Genomic DNA, 16,189 nt, shown 5'->3' with positions numbered 1-16,189 from the left:
GAGCAGACGTGTATTAAAATGATACGTTTCGAAAGCGAGAGTGAAAGCAAAAATGAAAGCGAAAGTGAAAGCGAAAAATGGGAAAGAAAATATCGTAAACGCGGATGGCGATTAGCATGGGAAAACGAGTGAAGTTCTTTTGGATATTCGAGCTGTATACAAATTATTTATAACACGGCCATGATACGTATACCAACTAATAAAATTCGACAGAGAATGAGGGAAAACGAAGAAAAACGTTATAGAAAGTTTCTTTTTTTTTTTATAAAAAGAGCGCCATACAGATTGTATGAAGAGAGCTGCGGAAGCAATATGATTGTTTATTGAATGGACAAATGGGAGGACGCGGTCTGGTTGACGAACAGGCGACGGGAGACTCGAATGGAAAATATTGGGCCGTACAGATGATGAAGCTTCAATGAATTATTGTTGATGTTAATTCTACATTTTGCACTGTAATTTGGCCCATTGCCACCATCGCTGTTCGATATGGAGCAAAAATATGAGCATCAGTCGAACGCAAGTGTGCGTCATCGAAATTTTTCGTCAGATGTTTTAAATCGAGATGGTGTGACGGCATGCGATTGTGTGTTTGTTTGTGCCATATATCGTATCGTTCACTTATCTTTAACTGTAATTAAATGACACAGACCATATAAAAAGTAAATTTGCTCTGCCCAAAATTAATGTGGACAATAAATTTTCATATTTTTCGTCATGGATCATGAAATATTTGGACTTTGTTTTTTTTTATTTCAATAGGATGTTATGTCTGAGATGGAAAATTTTACATCACATATTCAGTTTCGGCTGTATTGGTAGCATGGGAAAGAGAGCGTCACTTTTCCATGGTTTTTCATCCATTTGCGAGAGCATGGTTTAGCCGTCAAAATAAATACATTAAATATCTTACCCAATAAACACTTGAATGTGTATCATTATTTAAGGATAATGGACTGATCCGCACAAAAACGTTTCAGCAAATCGAAACAATATGTAACTTTGTACGCCTCAAATTGTTTCATTCCAAAGAACCATATTAATTCAAGAGATAAATACATACACACACACACACACACACACACACACAGAGAGAGAGAGAGAGAGAGAGAGAGAGAGAGAGAAAGAGAAAGAGTATGCTAATAATCAAATGTGTGTATCCCAGTTTCCAGTGATTTGCGCTGTATCATCTTAAGACACACATACCCATACACTTGTTTTCATTCCATTATCGCCATCTTCCCGTTCAAAAGCATTCACTAACACTGTTTTAAACTCTGTAGAATGCTTTTAATGTCTTTTTTTTACTTATCATTTATCGGTAATGAATTCTATTCTCTCTTTCCTCTTTTCAAATACGAATTCTTCTTGCTTCTACGCATTTATCTCAAGTGGAACAACAAAGCTGGCTAAATTAATTTCCACTAGAATGAGACACGCTCGTTGCCATCAAAAAAGAAACATTCTAACTGAGCAAAGTTAAAAGAGAAATGTTATGCATAACTTCGTTGAAAAATGCCGATTCTTTTATAGTTATCGAGTTCCAACACGAATAAGGTATTTCTTCAGGTTTTATTGCCCGAATTAGATACGAAAACCATTGCATTCCAAACACAACCCAATTTTATCAAAGCTAATAAAGAAGAAGAAATGCAAGTGGAAGAAAAATTCAAAGTTCTATTGAAAAAGGGCGATTGATTGTAATTGACATTTTTATCATTCGTTCATTTTTCAAAGCCAATGGAAACATAACAGTTCTATCTAAGATTTTATTCTGAGTTTTTCCGCAATGAAAATATTTTTGATTTGTTTGAGCTTGCGTTGCATATACCGAAAGCTCAAGTTCCATGGCTTTTTTTATCTTAATTGAAACTTGATTCACCATTTATATTTTTGTTTTCAGTTCTACAACATGGAAAATGGTTCCAAGAACAGCGAAAATTGGTATTAATGGTGAATTCCTTGTTGGTGGAGCTAATTGAAAAGAATTCAAACTGAAAATGTATTATATCATGTTTCTCTTGAACATTTTCCCACTTTGAATTATCTCTTTTCCGAAATACTATTTATTTAGCAGCATCCTCTTTACATTTATCCCTTTTTCCATTCCATTGTGATGTTTATTCGGTAAATCAGTGAGTAATTCCAAGAACAAAGAAAAAGCAAGAGAAATAAAACAAGCGGAACCAGAAAAAACTGTGAGTTGAATAAAGAGAGAGAGAGAGAGAGAGAGAGAGAGAGAGAGAGATAGAGTGAAACAAAAGACTGCATATTATCTATTGTTTCTCTTCTTCTGAAACTTAATAGTTAGGTATCCTTATTAGTACCTACCGAGTGTAAATTTCCATCGACTCTTTTAATGCTGATGTTCAAGTGAAACTGTGTATTCAAGCCATTTTAATGATCGTAGAAAGAAAAATGCCAAAGTATATTGAAAAAAAAAAATAATTGAATTTAATTGCATCATTTTTGTTGTCAATATGATACCGCTTATTCATTCTGAAACCTATAGTAAAACTAGAAACCTAATGTTCAACAGTGAACAATCATTTCAATATTGTTTTAAATATGCCATAAGCATTTAATTATTCTGTCTGCCCTATTGTATCCATTTGTTTGGATTGGTCGATTTCTAGAAACAGAAATTGATTCTTCATTTTAGAGTTTGAAAATCACCTAATCAATTCGTTCATTAGGTAGACATTAGACATGCATTGATCCAATGAATACTATCAAATATCGTCAAGAATTTCCAATAAAAACAATAATGACATTATATCATCGTCACTTTATCTTCTTTCGTTCGTATTTTTCCTTCTTCTTTCCATTCTATTTGGTTTTTTCTTCAGCACACTGGTTGCATGTGTGCGCACCTGATGAATAACGCGATACATATTTTGTGGCGGGAAATGTCTGTTTCCCTCCGTTTTGATTATATTGTTGCCATATTTTACACCAACCAAAAAAAAAAAAAACATAATTTGCAGCCGAAATAACAGCATTCATTTTCACTCCATCGTGAATAAAGTACATAACACACTCACACGCGAACATTACCGCCTCCGCTATTGCCCACGCATCTACCCTCCAGAAAAAAAATTAACGCCACGCTTTGAAATCAATTTTAATTTATTCTTAGCTTTGTTTGCGCTTCGTTGTAATTACTCATTTTGGAATTCTTTCGCCATTTTAGTAAACAAAAAACCAGGACCAAATATGGAAACAATTAAATCGAATAAAATATTTATAATTTATCAACACCGTTGTGGTGCTTAAACATTTATACATAGTAGACGTTAAGCGAGTTACCATGACAATTTATTTGCGCTGCTCGCTTGCTTGCTCACTCTCTATCCCCTGTTCGTGTCGTCTTCGTGCTGTTTTTTTTCGCCTAAATGAACAACTTGGTATACGGTTCATTTTCAGTACATTAAATATATTAAAATACACACATAAAGTACAGCATACGTATCACAACGCCAGAAGCGTCTTGTGTACGAACGTGGTATGTTGCCAGTAGAGAGCAGAAATACTACTTCAAGGGGGGCATTTCCACTTTGATTTATACTTTGTACGTATCAACCAAAAGATAATTAAAGATGTTAAAGATAATTAAAGGCGGTTATAGGCATAGACGATACCATATAAGATACACAATTCTGGCAGTGCTGCATTGTAAATGCCTCTGGAAACCTTTATTGTTTCAATTTTGTTGAGAAATGTTTGAAATGTTTGAAATGTACAATGTGCACATTCTCAATCGAACCGTTAAATGAACTGAGTTTTTGCATCAGTTCTCCCCATACGCTCGCTCGTTCGCTCGCTTACTTTCATCCTATCTAACTAGCCATAGACTACGTATATGTGGGTGTTCTTCGTGTTTTTTAGCAGTTGATGTATCCAAAAATTTGAAATGAAGTAAATCTGCTGATCGTTTAGACTCTTTGACCAAGCATATCAACATCCTTAACTCTATCACAGTTTAATAGTTTTTTTAATTTTATTTTTCTTTCCTTAGCTTATACACTAAACTGTTTGAAGACTTGATTGACTATTTGCCAGCATAGTTACATACCGGTTGCAAAAACAGAAAATAAAGCCTTATCGAATCAGCTGAAATGCACACTATTCGATTGATCGATAGAAAGACAAGAACAAAATGATTGAATAGTCTTAAATCTTTGATTTTGCCTCAGAAATGCAGTTGACCTGTATTATCACCTAAAAAACATCGCACTTATGTATATTCTTATCACCAACTTAATTTCGATGTAGTTTTATCCGCATCACACATAAATCTCGATCTTTAAACGAAAAAAGAAAGAATCGTTTGATGCTACAGTGCCGATGATGTACTTCGGCTATCATCATGATGATGATAATTTCGTTGCTATCTTTTTTCCCTCGCTCGAATTTCGTCCATGTATGCGGCCAGTTCGTCTTTCAGTGAGGCCCGATCAACATTTCTCAAACTGATGTTGCTAATATCTTCGTCCTCGTTCGATGACAAGGATTCAACGTTGACAGCGGTCCGGATGCCATTCGAATTGTCATTTGTTTGAATATTAATTTTGATTCCTTTTGTTGGATGTTCAAGTGGTGGACTGTAAAAAGCTGCATTTTTCTGGGGACGAAACCAATTGAACCATGTGCGCAAAATTTTGGGCCGAGTGGTCGATCGTCGTAGTTTGTTATAGCACACATTTTGTTTGCTACGTCGTGACTGTACGTGCATTGGTGTGATTGTCAATCGAATTTTTTTGCTGTCCGTTTCGATGTTCGCAGCCATTGATAGCATCTCCCCAGTTGACTGTTGATTTCGATGTTCAGCCATTGGTATGGCAGCATTTGCGTGCAGAGCATCCAAATCAATTTCCGATGCGTATAGATTCGGCTCGGATTTTTTTATGGTACGATTTTTATACATAATATTCTTATTCGTTGCGTTTTCAGTATGTTCAATCGGTAATTCAACACTTTGTTGACTTTGAATTATGGCGTTGGTTTTGCTTTTAAAATTCGATTTTAGCTTAAATTGATTCGATGATTGGATTTTGAATGAGTGGCCACGTGACAAGGTCATCGAATCGATCGATTGTTTTTGAGTAAGGGTTGAGTGCAAACTTTCGTCTCGGATTGAGCTACCTATTGTTACATCGAATGAAAATAAAAGTTTAAAAATAACATTTTATCAAAATCATTTAACAAACACTCTTCTGATGGATGGGTGGATGAAGTTCATTCGTTGAAAAAACGTTGTAAAACATGTGGTGGGTGTGCTTCTATTTTTGGTCAAAAACAATCAATGAAATGCTTAAATGCTTACCAGAATAGTTTCCTGATTCTTGATTGCTGTTCCATCTTCGCTGGCTGCGCGACAATATTCGGTAGGCACGCTTCTCGCTATTGCCTCCTGCCGATAATTGGCAGAAGTTCGCCAACGTCTCCTAAACAAAACAGACTAAAATTAAATTAGCTGTATTAGTACGCATTTTTCGGTTGAAGAATTTTGATATTGAAGAAATTCATTGATGACTCGTGTCGATCGCATTAAATACCAGGAATAGTATAATAGCATCGAATAAAAAAATAAGTATATAAAGTATATGAAGAACATAATGAAATGGATCAATAAAATGAACTGAACTGAAATGTTTACTTTGATGTACCGTATGAATATTTGAAAAATTAATGAATGAAAATTGGATGATAAACTTGAATAGGGCGAAAAAGAGGAACAGAGAGAATGAGCATAAAATACCAAAATCAAAAATGAAGAGAAAATACAACGATAAAATAAAAGGAATGCATGTAATTTTTAAATTTTAGTCGACATACCTTGAATGCTTCACGGAATTTATTGCTCATAATATTGTACAGCAGTGGATTTATGCACGTTGATAAATAGTATAATATCCCCGAAACATATGTGGTGACGGCGTAAACGAACAACTGATTGTTCCCATAAAAAGCAACCAGGCGCTGTGCGTGGAATGGTGCCCAACAAAAGAAGAACGCCACGACAACTGCCACTGTGAATATATGCACACACGCAAAAAAAGAGAGAAAATATTCGAGATGAATATACATACCAATGAACAACAATGACAACAACAACAATAATAATAAAAAATGCTGCTCAGCAGCAACTATACAACAACAGTAGAAAAAAAAGTGGAATGGAACGCGATGAATGGGAAGATGAAGGGAAAAAAATCGAGAAAAAAGAACACACATACATTATTTAAATGGAATAATATGTGTAGAAATTGCATTAGGAAAAATAAACAGAAGGAAAAACGGATCCATTAAGATTTTTTCGGTGCTCGTTTATTTTTACAACCATTTACAACCAATATTAAGCTTTTTGAAATGCCAAGCGACGTCAATCTGTAGATAAATTCTAAGTGCCAAATGATGACGCGCTCCGACTGATGCGTATGTTTGTGCGCTGGTGCCAGTACCTGTACATCATCATATCTTGTAGACAAAGGTTCCATTCTATACCTTCCTACATACACACACGGCACTACGAAAAATCTATGCCACACTCATATGCTTTTTTATCGTGCTGATTATTTTATTTGCAATTCAAGTAACAGATAATAACTTTACATATCTATTCGTGTGCCGTTTTCTTCTTATTATTCTTTTCGCTTCTTTCTACGTGAATCACACAGAGTGTGTGTCATCTGCATCTTCAAAATAAACTATTACATTAACATTTAGAGGGAACCGAACATTTTACCGAATTCGGTTTATTCGGACGAGCGGGCGGGCAGACACGATTGCAATATATGAGCGAAAAGCGCAAAACATATTGCATTCGAAATTAAAGCTATCTTCTTTTATGAGCCTAACAATAAATTGCATTGTTACGAAATTGGAACGCTTCGTTCTATGTATTCTATGCTGTTGTTTTTTTTTCAATTCAATTTTTTCTTCATTCACTCGGTTGAGTTTTTTTCTTTTTTTTTGTTGAATAGTGAATAAGAAGGTGACGATAATGGCATGAACATAACAGCTTCCTCACACCACGACCAACGAAATAAATCAACTTTTTCTCGGTCTTAAAGCCGTTATGTTTTTCTTCTCTCGACTTCGTCATCGTTATCGTTGCCGCCCTTGTATAAAGTAATCACATTTTCGGAACTAGATAATGTGGCAGGCAAAAAAATGTGTGGGGCATTTGGGAAACAAGACCTCATCACATTCGAATGAATTACATAAAATAAGTGCACAATCACACAAATATGATTATATATCTGTAATTTCCATTTGTCCTCGGAAGCGCACATTGATAGCATTTTGGCCGTTGCATCCGCAAATGAAGATATATTAGATGGTTGCTACATACTAGACAAAGCTCTGTGCCCACTGCCTATTTTTTTTTATACAGTGTGTGGGCGGGAAATATAATTTTTGGGAAACATACAGAGAAAGAGAGAGAGAGAGAGAGAGAGAGAGAGAGAGAGGGAGAGAGAAAGAGAAGTTTAAACGATTTTCCCATTATTTCAATTGTCAAGTCTTACATGTGTCCTTCAACCGTTTTCACATACATTTTTGGTGCTTTGTTCTATTTTAATTGCTTTTTCTTGTAACATTAATGGAATCGAAACTGGAGCTTTATTTGTAGCGACACAAAAACCAAGCGGAATGTCCTTTTTGCTGTTGTTAGGTGACATCGTCGATTATCCGTCGATGCGTTGTTGATTGAAAAAAAACGACTTTTCGACTCAAATTATTCAATGTAACATTGAACGAAATAATGAAGTAAAAACAACAAACAATCCGGCCCCACCATAAAAATATCAAGTAATTACACATGGTATGCCGTTGGCGCTTTTAATCAAAAGTGCCTTTAATCACATTTTAACAGTATAAACAGAGAAGAAAAAAAAACACGCACACACACCCATCAAGTGGATAGAGCACCTAACAACATTCGCTACAAATAACACATTAATCGATGATGTAGTATGAATGAGTGTGTACCCGTTGAATGCTAGTTAACGACTGTCTTTATTATTTGCTCTTATATGATAGTTACATTGTCGCAGGTGAGGCGGCGTATAGCGCCATCTATGCTACATCTCCCCCATTTTTTTAGAATGAAATTTATTTTATTCTTTATTTACATTTAATTCCATTCCAAAAAAATTACTTCATTTTCTTACATTTAGTTTGACATTCGGATGAAATCTAGTTCTATCCTTTTTTTTCATTCGATTCCATCCTTCTTAAATATCAGAAAAAAAGAAAAAAAACCAACGAAATTGAGAATAACAAAAAAAAAAAAAAAAATTGCTTAATGCTAATATCGTCGGCCGCTTCGTGTGATTCGTTGCTGTGAAGGCTGCTGGAAAGTGTTTCGATTAATGTCGTTATTTATTACTGTTTTGTTTTCAAAAAATTTCTTAATGTGGTTGCTGTTTCTGCGATACACTCTATCTTCAGATTGAATCAAGTACGAACGAGGCTCAGCACAGGCTTGAATAATTATGCCATGCTGCCATTTTTTATTATTTATGAAAAGAACCTTTTCATTTGGTTCGAAGGGTGCTCGTTGTCTCGTTCCAATATCATAATACTTCTTTGAGAGTGTTTGTTTTCTTTCGTGTTGTTTCGCAACGTTGACACTATTAAATGGTTTGAATTTATTGACATGCATTGGAATATTCGATCTCAAGTTACGATTTTGCATTAACTGCGCTGGTGTATGATTCATGTATTTTGTTGGTGTAGTTCTGTATGCGAGCAATGACTTGTAAATGTCTTGCTCTGAGCTCGACTTTTTTTAGAATATTTTTACAGACTTGCACCATTCTTTCGGCCATTCCATTCGATTGTGCGTAATTCGGGGAACTATTAATTATTTTCACATCATTTTCTCTCGTAAATTCTTTACTTTCGAACGATCCGAAAGGCATATTGTCGGCAATTACAATATGTGGATAACCAAATTGAGCAAAGAGTTTTATTAACTCGAGATTGGTTGTGCGTGCTGTTTTGTCTCTTAACTTTATCAATTCTATCCATTTTGAATAGTAATCGACAACAACTAAATAATCTTTCCCCTTATGATACAAAATATCGCAAGCTACTTTCATAAATGGGCCGCTAGGAATTTCATGCGGAATCATGGGCTCTTTCCTATTTTTAGGTGCATTTTCTTGACAAATTCTACATCGGGTCGTTACATGCTCAATATCATTATTTATATTCGGCCAATACACAGAGGACTTCGCTCTCTCAATCGTTTTCGTTATGCCAAAATGTGGCTCATGTAGCTTCTTCAAAATTAATTTTCGCATGTTTTTTGGTATAATGATACGTTCATTATAAAATAGCAAATCGTCTTCCAAAATAATATCATTTTTCAATCTAAACAAAAATCTGAGGGGCTCTGGGCATTTTTTCTTATCATTTGGCCATCCGTTTTTACAGTACTCTTTTACCTTTCTTAGTACATCATCATTTTCTGTCTCTTTCTGCATTTCTCTCTTCTTTTCATCGCTTACATTTATTGACAATATGGCGTGTGTAATGCTTGTCTCTTCTTCACTATCGTCACTAATATTTATATATCTCGACAAATAATCGGCTAAATGAATGGTTTTTCCCGGTGCATATTCAAGATTGACATCATAATTTAACAATTTAATGCGCATACGTTGTAATTTTGCCGATACGATTTTGTGTATGTCTTTTTGCATGATGCCCAACAATGGTTTATGGTCGTTGACAACACGAATTTTTCGACCGTACGTGAAATAATTAAATTTAGTGCATGCAAATACAATCGATAACATCTCCTTTTCTATCTGTGAATAGTTTTGCTCAGTTGGTGAGAGACTTCTTGACGCAAAAGAAATTGGTTTACCGTCCTGTAACAGACAACAACCCAATCCATCTTGAGACGCATCGCACTGTATAACAAGTTCTTTTGTCGAATCAAAAGGCACCAAAATATTTGCCGATAAAATGTCATTTTTTATGTCATTGAATATTTTTGTGTGCAACTCTGTCCATTTAAATATCACATTCTTCTTTAGCAGTTCCCTTAGCACAGTTGCTTTCTGTGATAAATTCGCAACAAATGGCCTCATAAAATTAATCACACCCATAAATGTCTGTAAGTCTTTTTTATTTTTCGGGCTCGTCATTTTTCTTATTCCTTCTAACCTTTCTGGATCTGGCTCAATTTTATTTAACGAAAATATATGGCCCAAATATTTCACCGACTCGCTTGCAATTTGCATTTTCTTTTCATTAAATCTTACATTTTTTTCTCTAGCCCTTTCTAAAACTTTAATCAATGCTTCGTCATGCTCTTGTTTTGTTTTGCCCACAATAAATATGTCATCAAAATACACGTGCACATTTTTAATGTCACCAAAATTAGCAAAATTCTTTCTTTGAAATACTTTCGGACCCGTTTTAATGCCAAAAGGCATTCTAATGTATCGATAATTGCCAAATGGTGTAGCGAATGTACACAAATTACGCGACTCCTCTGCTAAGCGCACTTGATGAAAACCATCTTTTAAATCCAACACGGAAAAATATTTAATTCCATTCACACTCGATGAAAATTCTTCAAATGTGGGAATATACGATTGTTCATCCAATATTTGTTTATTCAATTCAGACGGGTCGATACATAATCTCAGCGATCTTTCTAAATCCTTCTTTTCTACTGTAACTAGATGATGCACCCATTCACTTCGTTCATCGGCCTTTTCAATTACTCCATTCCTTTCTAACTCATTTAATCTCATTTTTAATTTACTTTTTATTGCGAGCGGTACCTTTCTTGGTGCATGCGCTACTGGTTGAGCGTCTTTTTTCAACAAAATTCTATATTCACCATCAAATGTGCCCAGACCCTCAAATAATTCTGAATAATGCTTGAAAACGTACGATTTATCAATGTTCGCGCAAAGTGCCTCTAGTCAAAAATTGTATCGATTTATTCTGTTTGTGTTGTTGCGTGTGCGCGGTGGGCTGACGATGCCAAATGCTGTGCATGTCGCCAAACCAAGTATAGGGGTCACATCAAGATCAACGACGGCGAAAACAACTCTCAAATTCATATTTTTAAAGGAACAAATCAATGAACACATACCTTCTGGATTTATCGTTTGTCCACCAAATGCTCTCAATGTCATGTTTGTGAATCGCAAACCCTCGTTCGAACCAAACATCAATCGTCTGAAAATGTGTAACGGCAATACATTCATTTCAGCACCAGTGTCAATTTTAAATGCCACGAGTTGATCATTGATGCGAATTCTTTCCAACCACCTTGTTGCAATCACATCTCCGGCTGTGTTTGTTACATTTCGTTCAAGTGCCCCAATGTAAAAATCGTTGTTATCGTTTGCAAAGCCATATTCAATTGAATTTATGCTGCGCGATTTGCAAACGCTTCCAAAATGATTGGGCTTAGAACATACATTGCAAGTCTTTCCCTGAGCTGGACATTTGTCGTTGAAATTGTGATTGTATCCGCATCGTTTGCATTTGGATTGATTGGTGTTGTTTCGGCTGTTTTCACTGTTGTTGTTACTACCTCTGCTGTTGCTGTTGCCACTGTTTCGGCTCGCGTTCGAACGGTACTGTGTGTTGCCTTGCCACGTGGTTGCTCTCTTATCGTTCTGTCTGTGCTTGTTGTTGTTGCTTTGTCTCGTATTCTTACTGTGTTGTTTGTACGTTTGTGTTGACTGTGCACCGTCTCCCTTCAACTCGTTGACTTCTTGAGATTTAATTTTACTCATTTTTTCGGTGTGCTCTTTTGTTGCCTCTGCTCCACGACATTTTTCAACGGCTGCATCGTATGTTAGGTCATTTGATTCCAATAATTTCGTTTGTAATTTTTTATCGGTAATGCCCATGACGATTCTGTCCCGTAACATTTCGTTTGTTGCTTGATTAAATTCGCAAGATTTCACCAGCAATTTGATGTCCATCAAAAAGGCATCAAACGATTCTCCTTCTTTCTGGTCTCGATTGTAGAACATGTACCTATCGTAAACGGTGTTTTTTCGTGCGGCACAAAAATCAGCAAATGCTTTCGTTACATCGTTGTAAGTTGCTCTCTGTACGGCAGTCATATCAAATGTATCGTAAATTTCGACGGCTTCGGGACCCACTGCATTCAAAAATGTGTTGATTTTTACTGGATCGGTTTTCTCTCCCATTCCGATGGCAATCACAAAAATGTCGTAGTTGCGTTTGAATTTCTTCCAATTCTCGTTCAAATTTCCATCCAATTTCAATGGATCAACGGGTTTAATGTACATGTGGTCAGTCATTTTTCGGCTTTTTTCTTTTTCTCTTCTTTCCTTTCTGCTTTTTTCTTTTTCTCTTTTTTCCTTTCTGTAGTCTTCGATTTCTACGCGATTTACAACAACGTCGCTTGGTTTTATTCTCTTCAAAACTGCTTTCAAACCTTTCTCCGCAGTGCGTGTTCCAATTTTTTCTCTCCTTTCTTCAATCAACAAATTTTTACTTTTCTTGGCTGTTTTTTGCAAATCGCCGACTTTTTCCTTTCTAGTCTGTGACCTCAGCTTCATTAGATGTATATTATTTTAATTAATTTCATCCGATTACTTGGATTTTTTTCGCGATTTTTATTTTTTCTTACGCACGCGCTTATGTTCTTTCGCCCTTGTCGCCATGTAGTATGAATGAGTGTGTACCCGTTGAATGCTAGTTAACGACTGTCTTTATTATTTGCTCTTATATGATAGTTACATTGTCGCAGGTGAGGCGGCGTATAGCGCCATCTATGCTACAGATGAAATTTTTAACAAAGGGAAACATCATCAAAGCGATTATGCAGCATATCTTTTCGCAATGCTTTTTTTGTTGTTGTTTATATTTTCGCTTAAAATGTGATGTTGAACTCTAGGTTGAACTCATTTAAATATATATACGATGTATTTGTGGTGCGTTAGCGAACGTTTTGCCCTCGATTTTAATGGTTTTAAGAAATAGTGCTTATTTCTATCGTTCGTACTAGTTTCTGCCACTTGCCACATCATTCACTGAGATCCTGGTCATAACATCAGCGCTTTGCTGAGTATCAATTAAAAATATTTACCGTCTGAATTTTCGACTCTGAAATAAATGTGAATTGCTTCAATGTGATGGTTAATGATAGAGAAAACTGCGTTTACCCTTTGGAATGATGCCATCATTTCTTTTCATACATTCAGTTTTGAGTTTTTTTTTTTTCGTTTTAATTTCCAATAAAAGTTCACTGTTTGACGTAGTCTTTGACACAAACCCGCAAACAGAGATGGACATTTAGATCACTTCACAACCATTTTGGTATCTATTTGTGAATCATAATGAAGCATAGATGAAACATAAATTGCAAATAATCTGATTTGTCGAGCGCAACAATTTTCCAAACATTATACAGAATGCATAGAATCGGTGTGTTTTCAAAACATATTCAGAATGGGATCAACCTTAAGCGCCGAGATCCCTACTCTAATTCAAAGAAATTGCAATAAGGTCATCATGGTGCAAAATGTACATTTGCTAAGGATATGAACGACTAGTAGCTAAATTATCGTGGATTTGTGAGCAAGCAGAGATGATGAACTCGAACGATTTTATTCAAATTGGTTTGGTTGAGGAGATTAAGTGGAAGTGGAATTATTACTGTAACTTCGATAATCTCTTCAGACTGTATTCATTTGCTATGTATGTGTAATTTTTTAGCGTGTGACATTTTGCATGCAGCAAATCGCGTCATACAAATATCGATAATAATTCTAGTGACACAGAGAGTATTTTTTTTTGGTATTTATCAAAATGCCAGTGAAACATGTAATTATAATCGTTGAGTGTGTGGTTCAGTTTACTGAAATTTTTAATACAAAAGGTGCACATCGGATCTAGCCATTCCGTACGAGAAACGCCGTATGTGACATTTATTAAGTTTATCGTAATGGCCAGTCTATTTATAGCTGCATAGCTAATAATATATTATTAATTATTATTAATACTATATTATTAACTAGGCAGTATTAACAACTGATACGTTATTAACATCGCCTGTTAATATCGCTATTACTTACTAGTTAATAACAGTTAATACCGTTATTATCATACTAATATATTATTAACATGCGATATTAATACCGATAGTATGATCATACTATATTATTATGATTTTCATGATAATATTTTATTAACATCCATGTTAATAATTATTAACATATCTGATGACATTTATTAACATCGCTGTTAATAATATGATAACTGGAAGGCTAATTTCGCAATACTGATAAGAGATAGCGGTTCGGTGTCTTCGGCAATGTTGTAGTACTCGTCGCCCTCTACAACTTTGCCTCGGATTGTTATCACTTATCTCTTATCAGTTTACCGGAATGATAAGAAAAAGAAAAGTGTCATAGCGCTGTGTTTCGATTCGTGCCCAACTGATAAGAGATAAGTGATAACAATCTGGGACAAAGTTATAAAGGGCGACGAGTACTACAACATTGCCGAAGACACCAAACCGCTATCTCTTATCAGTTTCGCGGAAAACGCGAAAAATCGTGGAATTTGGTGACATTTCGCGGTTTTGCATTTTCCACGGAAATGATAAGAGATAACGGTTTAGTGTCTTCGGCAATATTGTAGTACTCGTGGTCTCCTACAACTTTGCCTCGGATTGTTATCATTTATCTCTTATCAGTTCACCGGAATGATAAGAAAAAGAAAAGTGTCATAGCGCTGTGTTTCGATTTGTGCTCAACTGATAAGAGATAAGTGATAACAGTCTGGAGCAAAGTTATAGAACGCGACGAGCACTACAACATTGCCGAAGACACCAAACCGCTATCTCTTATTAGTTTCGCGGAAAACGCGAAAAATCGTGGAATTTAGTGACGTCACAGTATTGATAATAAAAATCATAATAATATAGTATGATCATACTATCAGTATTAACAACTGATACGTTATTAACATCGCCTGTTAATATCGCTATTACTTACTAGTTAATACCAGTTAATACCGTTATTATCATACTAATATATTATTAACATGCGATGTTAATACCGATAGTATAAATAATAATATATTATTAACTGTGCAGCTGTAAGTCTATTCAGGTCAGCACAATGTATGAATATGCACCACCTTCGTTAATTAATCACTGGCATTGCAGAGCCATTAGCAATGTGTCTATCACAGTGCGATTATTACATGTTGATGTTTTGTTTCATTCAATTCATATACATATTCAAATAGCGGGAACACATAACATAAATAAACAAATGCACCTACCGTTGCGTAAAATACTGTGACAAACATTTCATTGAAACTCACCCAGCATTTTGAGAACTCTTCTTGTTCCGATGCTCGCCTGTTGCCGATGACACGAATTCACATGAACTCGCCGTTGCATCGATACGCCATTTTCACGCTTCATTAGACCCGATGTGCGCAATTTCAATCCAATTAATATGTACAAAACGGTAATTAATGTCATTGGCGTTAGGAAAAACAGCAGTGTCGATAGTTCGAATGAGTGTTCAACAATGACACGTTTTATTGTGCAATGATCGATGTTGTTTTCGTCCGTGATAACACCAAACTGCAGTGCCTGTGGAATGGCTAAGCATACCGAAACCACCCAAACGCCGATTATAAGTTTTACAGCGCGCGATAGTTTTGACATTGTGTGCTGCAAAAATGGATGGCATATCGCCAAATATCGTTCAACGGTGAATGATGTGATTGTTAGAACGGTTGCATTGGCAGCCGTTTCAGCCATTAGACCACGTACTACACAGAACACTTCACCAAATACGTACGGATACCGCGACCTATTCGGATGAAGAAAAAAAATAATCAAGTGTTAAAACTTCGATCTATTGATTAAATTGTAATTGCTTCTGACCATATCGCGTACACTTCTTGTGGTACACCGGAAACCAGCAACAGAAAATCCGATATAGCTAGAAAGAAATTGGATTTTTAAGTAAGAAGTCTTTGATAAAATCATCCGGTTAATTAATCTTTACCCAAACTAAATAGGTAATAATTGGTTGCGGTGTGCATGGATTTATTCTTTGATATAACTATACACGTGCTGATGTTGCCGACGACACCTGTTAAATGATACACAAAATCCATATTAAATACAAAAATCATAAGGTAG

General features: G+C 35.5%; 1 protein-coding gene across 3 annotated transcripts in view; it reads right to left on the bottom strand.

Annotated features, from left to right (window-relative positions):
• Positions 1-2,429: 2,429 nt before the first annotated feature.
• Positions 2,430-16,189, bottom strand: part of LOC129577949 (pyrokinin-1 receptor-like) — a 49,399-nt gene continuing 35,639 nt past the window's right edge. For all 3 annotated transcript variants that reach the window (XM_055465828.1, XM_055465827.1, XM_055465826.1), the window contains exons 4-9: positions 16,053-16,139; positions 15,929-15,986; positions 15,355-15,854; positions 5,839-6,032; positions 5,327-5,447; positions 2,430-5,145 (exon numbers count right to left, since the gene is read on the bottom strand). In XM_055465828.1, the coding sequence (XP_055321803.1) occupies positions 4,391-5,145; positions 5,327-5,447; positions 5,839-6,032; positions 15,355-15,854; positions 15,929-15,986; positions 16,053-16,139 (1,715 nt within the window). In that variant the 3' untranslated portion in view covers positions 2,430-4,390. The remainder of the gene's footprint in view (positions 5,146-5,326; positions 5,448-5,838; positions 6,033-15,354; positions 15,855-15,928; positions 15,987-16,052; positions 16,140-16,189) is intronic.

The sequence above is a fragment of the Sitodiplosis mosellana genome, unplaced genomic scaffold (assembly GCF_009176505.1).
Source record: "Sitodiplosis mosellana isolate CC-2019 unplaced genomic scaffold, AAFC_SMos_1.0 Smas_scaffold_6226, whole genome shotgun sequence".
NCBI classification, from domain to species: Eukaryota; Metazoa; Arthropoda; class Insecta; order Diptera; family Cecidomyiidae; genus Sitodiplosis; species Sitodiplosis mosellana.
This window is presented reverse-complemented; position numbering and strand designations above follow the sequence as displayed.